We start from the raw sequence: 20247 nt of genomic DNA on the forward strand, positions 1-20247 counted from the left end.
AGTTGCGTTGTATTACAGTCATTGAATTGTAATATATATATATGACTCAAATCGATATCTTTTTTGCGTTTAAAGTATTTAAAAGCATTTAAAACGCTAATTAAACGATGTTAGCGAAACAAACAGGTGGGAACGGTGCTGTCTGTGTCATTAAAGTTTGATGTTTGTAACTAGCCGAAAGAAATGATTCTTGGTAACAAATTATTAGCAATATTACCACTAGTACTGACAAATATCAAATCTGTTAGCTCGCCAAAACGGAATTGCGGGTAGGATTTTTCTCTTGAGCTAACGTTCTTGTTGACTATTTTAAATGTGACGCGCTCTCTGTTTCCGTTTGTGTCCTCCTCAACTAAAGCTACACGCAAACGAGCAGTGTGTGCCTTTTAAATGTTTTGCGGACGATTATGAAGAAACCGTAATGTTTATAAGGACACGATATGAAGCTGAATAATGGAGCGGCTTCATTTGGTAACCTTAAACACGTTTAGCCATGTTGTTAACAGCTATAAGAGTGTGTAGCAGAATGTCAGCTCCTCCTGTGTTTATGTAAAGCTAACACATGTAGCAGCCGAGACAGTAATGAATGCTGCTGCACCGCCGGAACTCAAAATTAGAAGAGTTTCATGCAGGAAGAGGCCAAGGGACGGACCACAGACACACCTAACACCTGCCCGGAAGAGAAGAGGAGGAGGAGGAGCAGACAGCTGTCCACAGAGATGTCCCATAAACAGGAGGCTCAGCAGCGTCATGGCTCAAACTCAACCTGCTGAGGTGTCTCACTGTCACACACGCACAGTCTGTAGTATCATCTGATAATTGATTTGAGCAATAAGTCAAACCACAAAAACAGCCAGGGACTATTTCAATAATCTACTAATCTTGACACTTCCAGACCCAATGAAAGAAAAAAACAAGCACAGAATAGTCCTTTATTTGATTTATCTGTAAAGTTGTTTCTTTAAATCCCAAAAATCTAGTCCGAGGTCATTGTAAAGTTACAATTACACTGTGAGACAAACACATTTTTAGAAGTAAGCTGGTAGAATAACTTCCTCCTTCACACCATAACTGATCCACCCTGTGTTCTGTTGCAGTACTGTAGTGATGCTGAGGACTTATTTGGGGACTATGACAGCCTCCTCGAGGACAGCTCTCTGTTGGCGAAGCTGGACGATGCTGAACAATTTGAGAGGCAGCGTGACGTCATCGATCATCAGGATCCCGAAACGTCAAAGAATGACGTCCATGGACAGTCCTGCGGAGACATCCTCACTGACTCCATCTTGGACGGCCTTGTGGATGAGCCCTTCGAGGACTTACCACCCAGTCAGATCCAGTTTGAAGAGCAGGTCGAGGTCGTGAAGAGGAGCAGGCTGCAGGGCGGCGACCGAACGTCCACACCGGACAGAATAGGGGACGATGCAAGAGACAGACACACAGAAGACAAAACGAAGAGACGAAGCAGAGCGAGGAGGAGTGTGACTGATCAGCTGAAGAGGACAATGGTCTGTAACGGTGCAGTGCCATCAAACGTCTCTCGCACTGCCGCGTTAAAGGAAGCAGTGGTTTCTGAGGAGATCACCGTCGCCATGCAGGCCATGGAGACGGTTTCCACGGAAACGACTGACCTTGGGCCTTTCTTTGGACTCCCCTCCAAAGTAAAAGACCTGATGCACAAACTGAGAGGAATCAAGAGTTTATATGGTGACTCACTCTTTCATGTTTTTTATTGATCAGTCTGCAGATTTCAATTAGTCGTTTGTCTGAATGTATCAGGTTCCTGGAGATGATGGTGAAGATTTAAAAAGTTTGTTTTTGTTTAACCAACAGAGACAAATGTCTTCATCTTGACTGCACGTTGTGATGGTTGCGTTTTTTTTTAAATGTGGTTGTATAAAGTACTGACACACAGAGTTGTAACTGTGCCAGCTAGGGGTGTACATGTTTTATGACACGTCATACAACCACGTGTCATAAAACCTGAACTGTCCTTTCTAATGTGTGTTTTCAGACTGGCAGGAGACGTGTCTGAACCTGGACTGTGTCCAGCAGAGGAAGAACCTCATTTATTCGCTGCCCACGAGTGGAGGGAAAACTCTGGTGGCTGAGATCCTGATCCTGCGAGAGCTGCTGTGCAGGAAGAAAGACTGTCTGTTCATCTTACCCTACATATCACTGGTGCAGGAGAAGGTCAGTGTCCACATGTCCAGATGAGTAGAGGACCTTTAACATAAAGAGTGGTGTTATCTGCATCACAATGTACGTCACAATTTTGTGGAGATGATGGGATTAGCAGAGGAACCAGGATGGATCCCTGTGGGACGCCTGTTTTTTGTAAGCGCTGCTTGGTTTGTTCCAGGTGCGTGGCTTGGCGAGCTTCGGCCTGGAGCTGGACTTCATGGTGGAGGAGTACGCCGGCAGTAAGGGCAGGTTTCCTCCAGTGAAGCGGAGGAATAAGATGTCGCTGTACGTGGCTACGATAGAGAAAGCTCACAGTCTGGTAAACTCTCTGATAGAGAACGGTCGACTGGATCAGCTGGGACTGGTGGTGGTCGACGAGGTGCGCACACACTCTGAAATATCACGGCTGTGTGAGTAAAAGAGACGGCGTTTTTTAATGGAAGCTGCTGTTTTTTCTTCAGCTCCACATGTTAGGGGACGGCAGTCGAGGAGCCGTCATTGAAATGACTCTGGCTAAACTTCTGTATGTGAACAGTAAGTGTCTCTGATTTCGATGATTTTTTTTTTACAAATCTTCAAGTTAAGTTAATAAACAAACAGTTTTTTTTCTTATCCAGGTCAGACTCAGATTATTGGAATGAGCGCAACACTGGGAAACATCGGAGATCTGCAGACGTTTTTAAAGGCTGAGAATTACACTAACGACTTCAGACCTGTGAGTCACTTTAGCTCCTCCCCCTCTTATGAGTGTGCAGTGCAATGACGAGGACGGTTATATATGACAAATACACGACAAATGCACAACAACGTGTGTGACTGACGGGTTCATCTGTCCTCTGTGTTTTCAGGTCCAGCTCAAAGAATACGTCAAACTGAGGGACACCATCTATGAAGTGGACCCAAAGGAAGAGGACTGTTTCAAGTTCTCGCGTCACCTCAACTTCAAGGTAAAAGGAACATGTTGTTGTCGTCAAGTTCAGCTTCATTTCTTACATTTTGTGTTATGCTACACGATGCTTTCAAAAGTTACTTTATATCATGGGTTTGGGTTGAGTTCCAAGTGGCCACTGGTCGTGATGTCACCAAAAAGAATCCAAACTCCATGTTGACATTTTACAACTACAGCTTTACATGCGTCACCCGCTTCTAGCTACTATTGGACTTTTATTCTTTAAATGAGAAAGTAATTCATGAACTTGACATCATGTTGTATTAAAGAGCTGAAACTAGTGATTGAGATCATTAACTCTTACACTTACAACCAGCGTATTTGCCCCCTAGTGGCTATTCAATATATTTTCTCTTCCTATGTGTATCAGGAGCTGGTTCTGCTCTTTTTTTGGAACACCATGTTTTTACAGCAGCCCACAAGGGACAAACTAATCATATTTTCAGTTTTGAGAAGGTGAGATGATATTCTGCAGAGACTTCACCAATAAATGCTGCTTAATTTTATGCACTGTACCTTTAAACCTTTAAAACTGTCAAAGTTATATATGTATGTGTATATATATGTATACATATACATATATATACACATACATATGTGTATATACGTATATGTATGTATGTGTGTGTATATATATATACACATACAGTTAGGCCCAGAAATATTTGGACAGTGACACAAGTTTTGTTATTTTAGCTGTTTACGAAAACATATTCAGGATATGCTGTAATTTGAGAGTATTCACATCCAAATTGGAGCAAGGGTTTAGGGTTTCTTTAATACGTAGCCACCTCTTTTTCAAGGGACCAAAAGTAATTGGACAATTGACTCAGAAGGCTGCAAAAAAAAATAACATGGCTGCATTGGCTATTCCATCGTTAACCTGTCATCAATTAAGCAGTTAAATGGTCTGGAGTTGATTCCAGGTGTGGCGTTTGCATTTGGAAGCTGTTGCTGTGAACACACAACATGCAGTCAAAGGAGCACTCAATGGAGGTGAAACAGACCATCCTGAGGCTGAAAAAAAGAAGAAATCCATCAGAGAGATAGCAGAAATGTTAGGAGTGGCTAAATCAACAGTTTGGTACATTCTGAGAAAAAAAGAGTGCACTGGTGAGCTTGGGAACTCAAAAAGGCCTGGACGTCCACGGAACCAAACAGTGGTCGATGATCGCAGAATCGTTTCCATGGTGAAGAAAAACCCCTTCACAACATCCACTCAAGTGAAGAACACTCTCCAGGAAGTAGGTGTATCAGTATCTAAGTCGACCATAAAGAGAAGACTTAATGAGAGTAAATACAAAGAATTCACCACAAGGTGCAAACCATTAATCAGCCTCAAAAATAGAAAGGCTAGAAATTACTTTGCCAAAAAAAACCTGAAGAAGCCACCCCAGTTCTGGAACAGCATTCTTTGGACAGATGAGACTAAGATCATGTACCAGAATGATGGGAAGATGAAAGTTTGGAGAAGAATTGGAACAGCTCATGATCCAAACCACACCACATCTTCTGTGAAACATGGTGGAGGCAGTGTGATGGCATGGGCATGCATGGCTTCCAATGGCACTGGGTCACTTGTGTTTCTTGATGATGTGACAAAAGACAGAAGCAGCCGGATGAATTCTGAAGTGTATAGGGATATACTTTCTGCTCAGATTCAGCCAAATGCAGCAAAGTTGATCGGACGGCGCTTCACAGTACAGATGGACAATGATCCAAAACATACTACAAGAGCAACGCAGGAGTTTTTTAAAGCAAAGAAGTGGAATATTCTGCAATGGCCTAGTCAATCACCAGATCTCAACCCAATCGAGCATGCATTTCACTTGCTCAAGACAAAACTTAAGGCAGAAAGACCCACAAACAAGCAACAACTGAAGACAGCTGCAGTAAAGGCCTGGCAAAGCATCACAAAGGAGGAAACCCAGCGTTTGGTGACGTCCATGGGTTCCAGACTTCAGGCAGTCATTGCCTGCAAAGGATTCTCAACAAAATATTGAAAAGTAACATTTTACTTAGGGTTATGTTTATTTGTTAATGAGGAGTGTTTGTATAAAAATAGCTACAATTCCTACATGTTTAATCATATATTTTTGTTCAACCCCTTGAATTAAACCTTAAATTCTGTACTTCAATTCCGTTGTAGTTGTTCCATTTGAAATCCAATGTGGTGGCATTCAGAGCCTAAATCATGAAGATTGTGTCACTGTCCAAATATTTCTGGGCCTAACTGTATGTATATGTATGTGTATATACATATATATATGTATACATACACATATGTTTATATATGCAGGTTATATGAACTAATAGCATCTGTGTGTCTGTTGATGATGGCGTGTTTCCCTCCCCCTCAGTACTCCAGTGCGATGCAGAAGGTGGACCCCGACCACATCATCGCTCTGGTGACAGAAGTCATCCCCACACACTCTTGTCTCGTCTTCTGTCCCACCAAGAAAAACTGTGAGAACGTCGCTGTCATGATCTGCAAATACCTGAAAGGGTGAGTGAACCGGACACACAATGTCTGCCGGGCCTTTTTTTTTTTTATAAGTGGCACCAACTGTAACCCCCCCCCCCCCCCCCCGCCACTCTTTGCAGGGAGTTTCTGAAGCACAGAGAGGCAGAGAAGTCCATGCTCCTCCGTGAGCTGAGGGACAGCAGCGACGGAGCCGTGTGTCCCGTCCTGAAGAGGACGGTGCCGTACGGGTTGGCGTACCACCACAGCGGACTGACCACCGAGGAGAGGAAGCTGGTGGAGGAGGCGTACTCCAACGGTGTCCTCTGTCTCCTCACCTGTACCTCCACCCTGGCTGCTGGCATCAACCTGCCTGCCCGCAGGTGAGACGCTGACAAAACAGTTCACTACGAGTTAAGGGAATAGTTAAGGGTTGTTTAAGGAGCTCACGGTGCTGTGAGCGCCTCAAACCATCCTGACACACAATTTTACATCAAGTCACACCGAAGGTGTCGATCCACTGCTTCTTCTGTCAGAATCGTTTGTTTAGATTTACCTCGTGACACAAACTCACCAAATGAGGCAGCAGTAGACCAGCAGCTCCTGTGTCCCCGCAAGCTCAAAACACCAATTTTCTCTATGGGCTTTGGTGTGGGAGTGGGAGCTGTTCACAAAATGACATGAACTTTGTTTTCCTCCTGGTAATGGCCGACTAACAGCAAGATAAAATAGCGGAACATAATCTTAAAAGACAAAACTTAGATTTTGTTAGGTGAGTCTTTGGTTAAGCCTGTCCTCTCTGTCTGTCCTCCCATTGGCTCTCAGCTCAGGAGACACTTGCATACAACCCTGCTCCAAACCCTGAACTATAACTTTAACAGAGGAGGGAAAGAAAAGTGTCACAGATGTTAGGAACAGGAGTTAAGAGTCCACTGATGTCTCACCTGTCTCTTCCCTGTCTCATGTCCATGAGCAGAGTGATCCTGCGCTCGCCGTACATTGCCACAGACTTCCTGAAGAGGAGTCAGTACAAACAGATGGTGGGCCGGGCCGGGCGAGCGGGCATCGACACGGTGGGAGAGAGCGTCCTCATCCTGCAGGACAAAGACCGCAACATGGTGAGCAGACCATCTGTGTGCAAATGTCATTGAAAAGTCACTCCAGACGTTTTTCCAGAACGTTTCCTGCCAGCTCTGTAGACACATTTTGAGCTCATCTTAGAACACAGCAGAAAATATCTCTGGATAATTCACAGCAAGCGAGTGGTTGAGTGTCCCTGTCTCTGGCTCTTTTTTTCACATGTGAAAGGGAAACGTTTCTGGACTTCACTGGACTTCAAATGGTTTGTCGTCATTTGTGTTTCAGGCTAAAACGCTTGTGTGTGCTCCGGTGGAGAACTGCTACAGCAACCTGATGCATGAGGACGGAAAAGGAATCCTGAGTCTCATCCTGTCGCTCATCGGACTCAGCGTAAATCTCTTCCCCGTATGCACGTTGTCATGAACGTGAGCCCAGAGCGAGTCGAGTTAAACGTGTGCGCGCGTCACTGTTCTGCAGATCACCACCTCGGTGCAGCGCGTGGAGGAGTTCCTGCGCGGGACGCTGCTGCACGTGCAGCAGGAGCAGCTGTGTGTGGGGCGGAGTCTGTGGGACGCGGTGCGCCAGTGCGTCGACATGCTGCGCGAGAAGGAGCTTGTCACCGTGACGACGTCACACAAGAGTCAAGAGCTGCAGGTCACCAAGCTCGGGAGAGCGACGTTTAAAGGTAAATAACAGTGATGATGTCACCGGTTTGCAGGAGTCATGGCAACAAATAAACGATTACCTTTTTTTTAAAGGAACAGTTCAGAATTTTTGAAGTATTGTATTCGTAAAGGAGGTTTCTCTCATGAGACTTCCTGGTTAAATAAAGATGTGTGACGTACTTATTCAGTACTTACACCTGGGAAAACAAGATTGTAGCCACTTAACAAAAGGCTCACGTAATAAAGCGTAATCTTTATCTCACTCAACACTCTTTTATCACAGGAAACTTATCCAGGAAAACAGGAAGTTTTTACTGCACCAAAGTCCACAAACAAAAAAACGCTCACCAGATAAAATCTGCATCAGCTGAAATCTGTGATATCTTACAAACATGTTGACGTTCTTCTGGTAAACAGGAAGTGATTCTTTTCACATTCCTCGTGCTTCATCGTTTTGAGTCTTCTGTTAAAACTCTGTTTTTCCTGTTTCGTGGCCGTTTGAACCGCGGCCTCTTTGTAGTCACGGCTCGGTGACGTCACCGTCATTGTCTCTCGCCCTCAGGCTCAGTGGATCTGACCTTTAGTGACCTCCTGTACAAAGACCTGTCCCTGGGCCTGGAGGGCCTGCTGCTCAACAGTTACCTGCACCTGGTCTACCTGGTGACGCCGTACGACATGATCACTCAGTGCAAACCGGACTGGATGATTTACTTCAGACAGGTGAGCAGTCTCATGTCTAAATGTCTGCCAGTATGTTTTCATGACGTCAGAGAAAACTGAATTATTGTGTTAGTCCAACTAAAATTGCCTTTATGTAATACATGTAAACATGCAGATGATGCAGTAGCAACTGAAAACTGCTACTTAATTTGCTACTGATTGAATGTTTTAGAACATGCAGATAATAGATAGATAGATAGATAGATAGATAGATAGATAGATAGATAGATAGATAGATAGATACTTTATTCATCTCACAGAGAAATTCACAGTTCAGCAGCTCCCAGAATATGTTACAAGATAGAAACATAAGAGGCATGCAAGTCTATGTACAGTCTAAATATAAACTGAAACAAATGTATAAAAAGGAAAAAAGAAAAAATATATATGTATATTTATATAATAATATAATTATAAAATATATAATGCAGTTGAGAGTCAAATTATAGTTGCATCAGTGGTGATTGCTCTAAGACCGCAAAGGAAGCTCAGCTTCCTCTAACTCTGCTGTTTCAAAGACCAGCAACCACCAGTGACGTAAGCATGAATCGTCCATGTTTCCTGTCCCAAAGCTCTGACTCAGAAATAATAGAAGAAGACAAAATCCAGAAGAGACGGAATTTATGCTCCATCAGCTTCAAATAATTTATTATTTTTGAAGTTAATGGACAGTAGAAAGACACTGAATGATGCTCAACATGCTATTATCTAGACATGTAAAATAATACTTTAAACAGGGAATCATCGCCGCTGCTTTTTTCATTTCAGCACCAGTTTTAACAAATGAAATGAGCGTTCACACTGATGTCTGATGCTATTTTTGAGCTCAGGAGTCTCGCCTATTTTTCACACGTGACGTTGATAGTTGACATTCTACCACCATGATCACGTGAAGCCGTCACCTCTCACTGTTTTCAGTTTGTGTCGGCTTAATCTGAACATGTGAAAAACCTTAACGTTTTATTTTTAAAGCAGCTTTCCAGATTCCCTCCCTCTGTGTGTTGTGTGTTTACTTCTGGTGTGTGTCCTTGACCTGTTCCGGCGACCCCCCAGTTACGAGCCCAGTTCCCTTCCACTTGCCCATGGGCTGCCCTTGTGTACTGGGACAAGGACGTTAGTCCAATTACCCGGTGTGGAAATGTACAGTATGAGTAATTGAGTCCTGTCTCACAGTTCACGCTGCTGTCGGCCGCCGAGCAGAAGATGTCGGCCGTCGTCGGCGTTCCGGAGAGTTTCGTAGCGAGGAAAGCCGCGGGACAGACGGTGAAGAATGTAAGAGCAGCTTTGTTTCTCCTGGTATGAAGCAGCAGCTCCTGTCGTAGCTGTTTGTTTTTCACACTGTTGTTGTTGTTGTTTTTGTTTGTGCGTCAGAGTGCAAACACAGCGGTGGTGCAGCGGATGTACCTGGCTCTGGTGCTGCTTTCTTTACTGAGGGAAACCAACGTGTGGAGCGTGGCCGACAGGTTTCAGCTGAGCCGAGGCTTCGTTCAGACGCTGCTCAGCTCCTCCTCCGCCTTCTGCTCCTGTGTGCTGCACTTCGCCGAGGTAACGCCCTCACTGTCACCTGACGTCAGCGCGCCACCAACACTGCGTCTGCACGCAGAGCATCTGCTGTTTAACGTTTACACATCTCATTCTTCTCAGGAGCTGGAGGAGTTTTGGCCGTTCAAAGCTCTGCTAACAGAGCTCACACGGAGACTGAGTTACTGCGTGAAGGCGGAGCTTATCCCTCTGATGGAGGTGGTGGGGGTCATGGAGGTCAGTGACCGTGACGCTCATCTTTCCTGACAAAGTGTTTCATTCTTATTGCAGTTGTTGTTGTTTATGTTTGTCTTTTCAGTCCAGAGCGAAGCAGCTGTATAACGCCGGCTACAAGACGCTGACTCACCTGGCAAACGCTGACCCTGCAGTTCTGTCCAAGACGATAGAAAACCTGCACAAGAAACAGGCCAATCAGATTGTAGCATCAGCTAAGGTGAGTGTTGTGTTGTTGTTTTGTCTCTGGTGCTGTTCATGATGATTTAACATGTGCACAGATGACACGTCTCTGTGTTCCAGATGCTTCTGAATGAGAAGGCGGCAGCTCTTCAGGAGGAAGTGGATGAGCTGCTGACCACTCCCACAGATCTACCTACTGAGCAACACGTCTGACTCTATTTATTACACACAACTTTACTCTCTCTGTTTTTTATTCTTTATTATTTTTTCATTTTTGGAATGCATATCATATCATATTAAAATAATATAGAACAACAAGCGTGTGTTTGTCCTCTGACTGTGACTCTCACTTCACTGAGTCTTCTGTCAGAATCACAACATGAACAAACATGTAACTGCAGCTAGACTCCTACAGGTGTGTGATTAGAGGGGGTGTGGCCACAATAAGAAGGGAGGAGCTGTGTGTCACTGAAGCAAAAATGTACTTTGACATCACAGAAAATTGAGTCATTATAAAGTGCAGTTGTGACTTGTTCACAAGTTGCATTGTTTTTGCAATTACCAACGCAAGATCAACAGGACTTTTATTCTGAAACACCTGGCTCACCTTAAACATGCAGTTGTCCATTAAAAGAAAAGGTGAGGATTTTAGCTAGCTAGCTAGCTAGCCTCAATGACCTGCCTTCAACAAACTGGCTGTTAGCTGTTTGTTCTTACTAAAAACAGTGAATATGCTTATTAGCTAGCCACAATGACAGTGCATTCTAGCTATACTTGTAAGTTAGCAGTAAGAAGTTTAAATATTTATTTTTATCTACTCTTTGGGACTGACTGCAAAATGTTTATCAAAAGGACGAGATTAGCTCGCTGGTTAGCTAGCCACCAAATAACTTTCTGTGGAAATGGAAACACACTAAAAGCAATAGTGACACCTACTGGTGAGACTGCAGATTACAGACTCCTACCTACTACCTTTACCATGCTTGTCAGGTAACCACTGTGACCTTAGTGTACCAGAATTAACCTCATTCACTATTTCACTATTTAGTTAGCAAATTTCTGCTTAATATCTGCAAAATATCTAGTAACTCTAGTTTGTTTATTCAGGTTGCTGTAGTAACGCGGCAGCTCAAGATGGCGGCTTCTGTTAAGCAAGGCCCCACATACAAAAGGCTTATTTTAAGACGACGAACACTTAAAAGTGATAAACTTTTACAACCCCAAGTAAATACCATATTAAATTTGTGCCAGTAAACCCTCGTAAATCTGACAAACTAGATCTTTAGCCTGGGTGTGGCATCATTCTCTGTTTAACATCAAGGTAAGTGGAACACAGTGCACAGATTCAGTTTCCTCCTTCTGTTAGAGGGAGGGGTGTGGTCTAAGTATGGCCCCGCCTCTCAAATCTCTGTTGTACCCCTGAATCTCCGCCCACACTCTTGATGCGATTCAAACACATGTTTTTAATGCAGCGGTTCAGATCAGACTCTGTTCCGGTGTGCCCGCGCCTCAAGCCCGCGCCTCAAGCCAGAGGACTAAGAAGAAGAAGTTTATGAGTTATTGATTTAATGATTTAATGATGTTTCTTTAGACAGCGTGGAAGTTTTTTTTCAGTCATGAAGCTCGTCCTGCTGCTCTGCCTCCTCTCTCCTCTCTGTGACGGAGTCCGCATCCGAGGACTCGTCACGGACAACAACCTGACCATCGTGCCCGGCTCTCTGACTCCGTCCGTGGGCGTGGATGTGGATTTATCCGCAGTCATCCACCGCGTGGACCCGCGGTTTCTGTCCGTCACCATCGACGCCAGTCTGGCCTCAGAGGAGAAGTTCATGTCCCTGCTGGGGTCAGTTGTCATCGTGTGTGTGTGTGTGTGTGTGTGTGTGTGAGACGTTCACGGACCACAAAACCAGTTTGTTCACTTTATTTTCCTGTAACTTAATCCGATTTGTTTGAATATCTAAATCTCTCTTGTCTCATCTTGTTGTTTTCAGGAACAGACTTCATTATTTTTTCACAGAAATTTTAAAAAAAAATAAGGAAAAGTTTTTAAATGTCATTTCCAGTTTTCTGAATGATAGAAATTGAAATATTAATTTTGAGTTTTTTTCAGTTGAATTTTAGTTTTTTTTTTGAGAGATGGATTAAATACATTTTCTAAATGTTTAATGATCTACCAGGAGCTGATTCAGTCAAATATGTTCAGTTTATACGGACATAAAAGAAAAACCTGTCAAAAATCCAATATTTTTTCCGGTCTTTTTGTTTGAAAAGACCAAATGTTAAAATAGTTTAACTCTAATTTAAAAAATATATTACAAACTCTGATTATTTTCATTTTTAAATACATTGTTGTCAAGTTTACAGACTTTAACATTTCATTATTTTTGTTAAAATCCTAGCAGATTAAATTATTTTGATTAATATTTTGTGTTTTTTTTGCTGTTGTTGTGTCCAGATCTCCAAAGTTACGGACGTTGACTAAAGCTCTGACTCCAGCTTTTCTGAGGTTTGGTGGAACCAGACAGGACTTCATGGTGTTCACGCCTCAGAAGCCTCATCACTCAAACACCGCCTTCACCGCAGGTAACAACAAGTCAGCAGCAAATGAAATATGTGATTATGTATTTTTTATATATATATATATATATATATGTATATATAGATGAAAGATGCTTCTGTAAACTTGTTAATGTCTAATGCTTTATTTTAGCAGCGTGGAAACATTATACTGTAAATTATTTTCTGTATTTACATGTAAATAAATATAAATAACTCCTACCTCATCTGTAGATGAGTCATGTGACAAACTGGAGCTGCCCTCATGGTTGGAAGAGAAGCTGAAGGGGGAGTGGCCTGAGCAGCAGATGGTGCTGATGAGAGAGGACGTGCAGAGGAAATACAGACGGGTCAAGTTCACAGGTGTGAACACATGAACAGATGAACACATGTAAAGCAGAGCTGCTCTCTGACTGAGCGACCTCTCACTCTGACCCTCCTTCTGTCACAGAGTACACGGTCGACGTGCTGCACGCCTTCGCCAGCTGCTCCGGTTTGGATCTGATCTTCGGGCTGAACGCGCTGCTCAGAACTGCTCAGAACTCGTGGAACAGCAGCAACGCTCGCTCTCTGCTGCAGTACTGCGAGGCCAAACAGTATCACATGTCCTGGGAGCTGGGAAACGGTTCGCCACACATCCTCCAACTTTTATCTAAAAGTGGGTCAGTTGTTTTTTGGATCGTCACATGATCATCACAATTTTGTTTGTTTTTTTGTCCCCAGAACCAAATAGCTTCGAGAAGAAAGCCGGGATCCGCGTGGACGGATTTCAGCTCGGACAAGACTTCACCGAACTCAGAGAGATCATGGCGCGATCGAAACTTTACCACGACGCTGCGCTGTACGGGCCGGACGTGGGCCAACCGCGAGACCACAGGATCGACATCCTGGAGGGGTGAGAGGTCACGCTGGTGTAATCTGCTGAAGAAGAGAGGAAACGCTGTGCTCTGTCCTCTAACTGACTTACTGAGCCTCATGTGACTTCACTTTAACTCCACTGGTTATTTGCGACATTCTGATGCTGGGACTGAATCACTTAGGGAAGCATGTGAAAGGGAATTTTTTAGGATTTTTTAGGAAGTGGGGTTCTGAAAGGTACTTAAATATAGTCAGTGTGTTACTGTACATACAGGCTGGAACTGTGGTAGTGTAGGCACTAGCTAAGTGAAAACATGGCTTTTTAGACACATAGCAAACGTCTCATCCTCTAAAATCCACGTCTACTTTAGTCTGTCATATCTTAAATATCAGTTTACTTCTTTATCTCGTTGTTAGACAACATTTACCAACCAAAAAACTGATGTTTGTGTCACTTTTTTTAACCGTTTTTCATTTCAGTGTTTTTAGCTCATGTGAACACAGGAGCTGCTTGTTAAGTTTGTGTCCCTGAGGTTAATATGAACAACAGAGAATTCTCAAAATAGCTCATGTGAACTTACTGATGGAGGCAGCGGTGGATCAACAACTCCTGTGATGTTAAATTGCAGGTTTTCTCGATGGACTTTGGTGTGAGAAAGAGAGCAGTTTACAAAGTGTCACAACAGAAACTTCCTGTCACCTGTATGTATGTTTAAGTAGCTGATACTGTCCCTTTAAGTGTCCACCTGTTGGACAGGCGTAAGACACCATGTCTCTCATTCAGCTGGTTAATGTGGCGTTCACTGTCCTGCCGCAGGTTCCTGCAGAGCGGAGGCGCGGCCGTTGACGCCTGCACCTGGCACCAGTGAGTTCACCTGTTATATGAGTCACGTGTTGAGAGTTACTCGGTCAACATTGATGTATTCACGTCTCCCCCACTGCAGTTACTACGTGAACGGCAGAGACACGTCTCTGGAGGACTTCATCGATCCTCAGATTCTGGACTCGCTGGCCCTGAAGATCAACGAAGTGCTGCAGGTAAAGATGGCGACAGTGGACGCCTCAGCGTTTGACGAGTGTGACGTGTAGATGTTAATCTCGCTTTGGATGAAAGCGTCTGCTGCATGACATGTAATGTAATCTGTGTGTGTGTCGTGGTCAGAGAGTCCAGCAGACGTCTCCAGGGAAGGCGGTCTGGCTCGGGGAGACCAGCTCGGCGTACGGAGGAGGAGCGGCCGGACTGTCGGACACGTTTGTCGCAGGGTTTATGTGAGTTCACACTAAAAAAAGTCCTATTCCTTAGCCCCTCCCTCGGACTTCTATGTTCGAGGGAGGGGCTTAGCCACAGGTCATTATCATCTCATTTTCTAATGCCACTTTTATTTTGATTTCACTTCCTGTGGTCTCAATTTGAACAATCAAACTTTCAATCAACTTTGACCTTTTGGTCACATGACATGACACATTTGTGTGTGTGTGTGTTTAGGTGGCTGGATAAACTGGGCCTGGGCGCCAGGCTCGGCGTGGATGTGGTGATGCGGCAGGTGCTCGTCGGTTCTGGGAGTTACCACCTGGTTGACGAAAACCTGGATCCACTTCCTGTACGTCGACGACATCGTCGTCTTCTTCTTCACTAACGATTGAACGTAAAAGCGCTTGAAACAAATGAATAATAAATTAAATAATAATAATTAGAGTGAGGAAGAGGAGGAGGATGAGAGAGCAAATGATCTTATTTGGAATAAATCTGCCTCCTGTGAGAAGTCTGTAGCTGACTTAGCTCGACCTATTTACACTGCTTTATTTTAACAGTGGTGATCATGGTGTTACTGAGAGAGCTCAATATTTTGTGTGCAATAGGTGCTACTTGGTATAAAACGTTTGACAACCACTGGTTTACATCACACGTGTGTGTGTGTGTATGTCAGTGTGAACAGGAAGCAGCTTTTCTTTGCATAGTTTCAGAAACAAAAATAGAGAAAAGTGAGAGGAGGGATTTCTTTAAAGAAATTGAAACTTAAAGGAGGTGTGAGCAGCCTTTCATTCACAGAAGCAGGAAATAACTGTGTCATTCTTTACAAATGTTTAAATTTAGATAAGAATGAAAACAGAAACATCAGCGTTTTCCAAACGTCTCCAGGTGTAGTGTCTGACTCTGTCGCCTCGTGTCACCTCCTGTAGGATTACTGGCTGTCCGTTCTCTATAAGCGACTCGTCGGCCCTGAGGTTTTGAAAATTTCAGCGTGGTCAAAATCTGGGCGGAGTCGGAGAGTGAGGCTGTACCTGCACTGCTCCAGCACAAACAGGTGCTGCTTCTGAAACACGTCACTTTTTTCTCCTTTTTCATCTTTCTTTAATCTGACTCTGACCTCACGTCACTGCAGCTACAGACGCGGCGCCGTCACACTGATGGCTCTGAACTTGAGTAAGAAGACGGCCAGGGTCTCGGTGCCAGCGATCGTCTCCTCCAGCACAGTGGACGCTTTTGTCCTGCAGTCTGACCAGCCGGGGGAGGAGGGACTCTACTCCAGGTGCCTCCTTCAATGGAACCATTTATCTCTGCACTGGTCATGAGGAATATCACGCTGTTTAAGTTAGTCTTAAAGGGATCGTTGAGGTGTTTAAGTGTGCGTGTGTGAGGCACAGACACATGAGCGCCCCCTGTGTCGCCTTAAATCCATGATATCTTAACTCAAATACTGTTGGACAGCATTTTCAAATGGGAAAAATAAAGTCTGAGTGGTTTTATAAACCATTTTGTCCCTGCACCAAAGTCCATTGAGAAAATCAGCGATTTTACATCACAGCAGAGAGAGTTTGTTAATATACTGCTGCCTCATTTGGTAAGTTTGTGTTACTGAGGTTTATCTGAATAAAGGATTTAACACACAGTTGTCTCGTAATACCACATTTGATCTAGGGAACAGAGACAGCAGTGGACTGACAACTCCTGTTGGACTCTGATGGACTTTGGCATAGGAGAATGAGGAAGTTATTGTGGTGGCTGTAACGTGTGTGTGTGTGTGAGAACCTGGACAATAACTTGTCTGTCTGTTTGGTTTCTCAGGTCTGTGACTCTGAATGGAGTCGTGCTGAAGATGACGGATGATAAAACTCTTCCCGACCTCACAGCGAATCACCTTCCTCCGTCTGTTCACCTGCAGCTTCCTGCCTTCTCTCTGGCATTCTTCGTCTTCACAGACGCTCAGGCTGCAGCCTGTCTTGACCCTGTCCCCCTCAGATGACCTCATGACCTCAGAGATGTTCATCACTGGACTAAAACACTGGTACTCAAAAGTAAAATGGTTTGACTTTTTACCGTAAAAGACACTGTAGACAATATTGTTTTTTCTAGCTCTGTTCCACACAGACAGTGACATGTGTGGCCTTAACCACGTTAGTTAGTATGTTTGTTTTCAGTTTAACACTGTAAAATGATGCTGTACATAGACTATCAAATGTTTACAGGTGTGTCAGTGTGACATCAGTGACATGGGTTCACATTGAGTGACCTAAAATGAATAGGGTTAACATTAAACCTCCTTTTAGGAGTGAATCTGAAGTAACTCACAACACAGAGATAGCTGTTAGCTTAGGGGGCCTGGGCGCAGAGTTAGCTTTTAGCTTAGATAGCAAGGTTAGCTTAGGGCACAGTGACGTGTGAGCTCAAAGAGCAGTTAGTTGTTAGCTCAGGGTGTAGGCAATCTTTAGTTAACTATTAGCTCGGCTAATTAAATCAGAGGACAAATACAGCTCTTAGATCAGAGTTAGCTGTTAGCTCAAAGGAACATAGTTGTTAACTCAGGGGCCTGGGTGTTAGCTTAGATAGCAGTGTTAACTCAGGACACAGAGTCCGCTGTAAGCTCAGGTAGCAGATTTAGCTGTTAGCTCAGGGAGAAGACGATCTTTAGGTAACCATTAGTTCAGCTCAAAGAAAGCTACGTTAGCTATTAGCTGAAGCGTATTAGCTCAGAGAGCAGAATCAAAGAGTTAGATGTTAACTCACAGAGTTAGCTGTTAGCTTAGAGGGTTAGTTGTTAGCTCAGAGAGCTAGCTTTTAGCTCAGTGTAGGCTGGTGAGTTCTTTTACAGAAATGAATCCTCTGGAGAAGATGAACAAAGTACATAATGTTTTTATTAAGACGTTGAGTACATGACATGTGTCAATCTAAATGAATAAAGTGGTCAAATCCAGATCAGAGTTTCAGTCACTTCTTAGTTTTAGAACATTTATCAAAACGTAATGTTTTCATGTCGTTGACTCGTTTATTCCTCCTGCTGTTCGCCATGTGTGATGATGTAACACAGAGATTTGTAGTCCAGGTTTCCTGTCACGTCGATGTCCGACGACTGGAACATCTGCTTCACCTGAAACCACAGTACCAGTTGTAATACTGTTTATTTAAAATGGAACTTAGGAGACGCATTGTTCACCTCCTCAGATGAAAACTTGTCCGCTTGCGTCATCAGTAGATTCTGTAATCTGAAACAAAAAAAAAAAGATCAGAGATCTGTTGACGCTAATATGAGACGTTATTGAACAAAAACGACTTACTCATCTTTGTGAATGAAGCCTTTGGCGTCAGGGTCAAACATTTTGAAAGCATTTAAAATGGTTTCCTCAGGGTCTGTGCCTGCAAATACAGGATAAACATGGGGATGATTGTTGATGTTGACCTGTGACCCTTTGTCAGTTAAACCAGAGTTAGAGTGAAGAACTTCCATGTAGTCTTAATAAAATCTCACCACTTTAACTATGGATTAATTCATACTATACATTTTGTAAAACACCAGAAAGAAATATCCCCAATTTAGTTCTGAGAAACATCTAGTTGTATTATTTATAATGTAATTTATTGATTGATTGTTAAATGTTGTTGTCGCATCATTCTCACCATGCAGTTTTCCTCCAAATAGGGTCAGGAACATGGTGAAGTTGATGGGACCAGTGGCTTCTCTCAGCATGTCCTCCAACTCATTGTCCAGCACATTAAGTTTACCTGAGGAACACACACACACACACACACACACACACACACACACCTTAGACCCCTAACAAATGAGTCATCAGTTGTTGATCAACTGCTGCTTCAATCAGTAAGTTCAAATATAATATTTTATAATATATTATTTTAATATTAAATATATTTTTTTGTGACATCTGGGTTTGAAAACCTTCATCTGTCTAATTGCAAGTCTTTGCATCTCAGGTTGATTCTCAGCAGCAGGGTTTGCTCACAGCCCAGTCAGTGCTGACTGTAAGTGATTACAGTCAGTGAACTATCCCTTTAACAACCTGTATGTTGCATTGCTGTAGCTACAAACCCAGAGAGGCGTATGTGTCCTTCAGATCCTCCTTGTCAATAAATCCATCCCGGTTCTGGTCAATCAGAGTGAATGCCTGAAACAGAAATTATGAAATGAGATTTAAATCAAAATAATTCAATAAGTGAATTGAATGAATCTGACGGAATCACCTCTTTAAACTCTTGGATCTGAGTTTGTTCAAACATGGAGAAGACGTTGGATGAGGCTCTCTGAGCCCGTTTGGCTCCTCCCTCCTTCTTCTTTGTCTTTCTGCTCGCCTGAACAAACATTAATGTATAGGTGTGATGAACACACACACACACACACACTATATACATGCATATGACATTTTTTTTAGCTTTCATTTATGAAGATATGTAACAAAAAAACTTACCCTGTCAAATAATTGTAGGTGATTAAGCATCATTTACTACTCATTTTAATTCATGTACATCTCCTGCATATGTGATTATATTTAATATATCTTTCATAAATAAGACATTTTACTTTACATGTAAACCATTGTTATATTAATTGTACAGTTTATTAAATGTATTATAGCTACATACTGTACATGTATAATTTCAAGTCTGTTAAATATCTTTTCACATGTATATTTTAGAAACAGCTTAATTTCCCACACTTACATTTTCAACCAGTCATTACATAGATTCACAGACAAAAAAGTAAATTTGGGAACTCTTGTTTCAGCTTTCTTCTTAATCTTCATTGGTGAGATAAAATGCAGCTGTGCAAAATTTAAGATTAAAACAAAAGAAATATGTAAGCTTGAACAAAGTTTTGTACGTACCATGTGTGGTTGTCTTGTCCTCTTTGATGAGTCTTCAGCAGCGGTGGCTTCATATTTAAGCAGAGCAGCTGTGACGATGAGGAGGATGTGATGATGGTCTAAATGGAGCGGTGCGTTCAGGGACCCTCTGCTCTCATACACTTCCCCTTACATGGTCAGCATGTGTGGTAAAACCCTGGTTCTCTTGAGGCCCCTCAGAAACAACTGCTACTACTGCTGATGATGATGATGATGATCAAAACCTTTTACAGAGTTTCTATTTACAGAGAGTCACTGTGGAGAGGTCACTGAGAGGTCACATGATAGCATCACACTCATCTTCATCTTCTTCATGATCATCGGCACAACCTTACATTAACATGTCGCTGTTAAACATCTGGGTCATTATATGCGTTTTTGTTCAGGTTTTTATTTCAGTACCCACTTTATTGTTTTCCATTCTTCATCAGTCAGAACCCTGAATCAGTATCCACACTGTTGTTTTCCAGTCAGTATTAATGTGAACCCTGAGTCAGCATCCACTCTGTTGTTTTCCATTATTTATCAGTCAGAACCCTGTGTCAGCGTCCACGCTGTTGTTTTCCATTCAGTATTAGTTACAGTATTAGTGTGAACCCTGAGTCAGCATCCAAACTATTGTTTTCAATTCTGTATTAGTGTGAACCCTGAGTCAGTATCCACACTGTTGATTTCCATTCAGTATTAGTGTGAACCCTGAG

General features: G+C 43.0%; 3 protein-coding genes across 3 annotated transcripts; 2 read left to right on the plus strand and 1 right to left on the minus strand.

Annotated features, from left to right (window-relative positions):
- helq (helicase, POLQ like) lies at positions 1-10315 on the plus strand. Its single transcript, XM_058617095.1, has 18 exons — positions 1-774; positions 1098-1707; positions 2015-2193; positions 2363-2563; positions 2646-2718; positions 2802-2899; positions 3033-3131; positions 5494-5639; positions 5738-5977; positions 6571-6712; positions 6960-7064; positions 7152-7359; positions 7902-8059; positions 9233-9331; positions 9431-9604; positions 9704-9817; positions 9900-10034; positions 10118-10315. The coding sequence occupies exons 1-18, from the start codon at positions 583-585 to the stop codon at positions 10208-10210; spliced, it is 3066 nt and encodes a 1021-aa protein (XP_058473078.1). The 5' UTR covers positions 1-582; the 3' UTR covers positions 10211-10315.
- A 1129-nt stretch (positions 10316-11444) lies between these two features.
- On the plus strand, positions 11445-17606 carry hpse (heparanase). Its single transcript, XM_058616675.1, has 12 exons — positions 11445-11840; positions 12453-12580; positions 12788-12916; positions 13005-13178; positions 13277-13448; positions 14229-14276; positions 14356-14449; positions 14574-14680; positions 14898-15012; positions 15593-15717; positions 15796-15942; positions 16479-17606. The coding sequence occupies exons 1-12, from the start codon at positions 11614-11616 to the stop codon at positions 16654-16656; spliced, it is 1644 nt and encodes a 547-aa protein (XP_058472658.1). The 5' UTR covers positions 11445-11613; the 3' UTR covers positions 16657-17606.
- On the minus strand, positions 17526-19721 carry LOC131445918 (myosin light chain 5-like). The gene is made up of 7 exons (XM_058616679.1): positions 19529-19721; positions 18888-18995; positions 18736-18811; positions 18306-18410; positions 17966-18044; positions 17845-17893; positions 17526-17778 (listed from the first exon to the last, which is right to left on the minus strand). The coding sequence occupies exons 1-7, from the start codon at positions 19529-19531 to the stop codon at positions 17677-17679; spliced, it is 522 nt and encodes a 173-aa protein (XP_058472662.1). The 5' UTR covers positions 19532-19721; the 3' UTR covers positions 17526-17676.
- Positions 19722-20247: the final 526 nt, after the last annotated feature.

Source organism: Solea solea, chromosome 19, assembly GCF_958295425.1.
Source record: "Solea solea chromosome 19, fSolSol10.1, whole genome shotgun sequence".
Lineage (NCBI taxonomy): Eukaryota > Metazoa > Chordata > Actinopteri > Pleuronectiformes > Soleidae > Solea > Solea solea.

Excerpts from the sequence above, each read along its gene's own strand:
- helq (XM_058617095.1), top strand. The coding sequence starts at position 583 with ATGAATGCTGCTGCACCGCCGGAACTCAAAATTAGAAGAGTTTCATGC. Across the intron at positions 5,978-6,570 it reads ATCAACCTGCCTGCCCGCAG|AGTGATCCTGCGCTCGCCGT; the intron begins GTGAGACGCTGA and ends GTCCATGAGCAG. Across the intron at positions 10,035-10,117 it reads AGATTGTAGCATCAGCTAAG|ATGCTTCTGAATGAGAAGGC; the intron begins GTGAGTGTTGTG and ends TCTGTGTTCCAG.
- hpse (XM_058616675.1), top strand. The coding sequence starts at position 11,614 with ATGAAGCTCGTCCTGCTGCTCTGCCTCCTCTCTCCTCTCTGTGACGGA. Across the intron at positions 11,841-12,452 it reads AAGTTCATGTCCCTGCTGGG|ATCTCCAAAGTTACGGACGT; the intron begins GTCAGTTGTCAT and ends TGTTGTGTCCAG. Across the intron at positions 12,917-13,004 it reads CAGACGGGTCAAGTTCACAG|AGTACACGGTCGACGTGCTG; the intron begins GTGTGAACACAT and ends CTTCTGTCACAG.
- LOC131445918 (XM_058616679.1), bottom strand. Across the intron at positions 18,812-18,887 it reads AGATCCAAGAGTTTAAAGAG|GCATTCACTCTGATTGACCA; the intron begins GTGATTCCGTCA and ends TTTCTGTTTCAG. Across the intron at positions 17,779-17,844 it reads ACAAGTTTTCATCTGAGGAG|GTGAAGCAGATGTTCCAGTC; the intron begins GTGAACAATGCG and ends CTGTGGTTTCAG.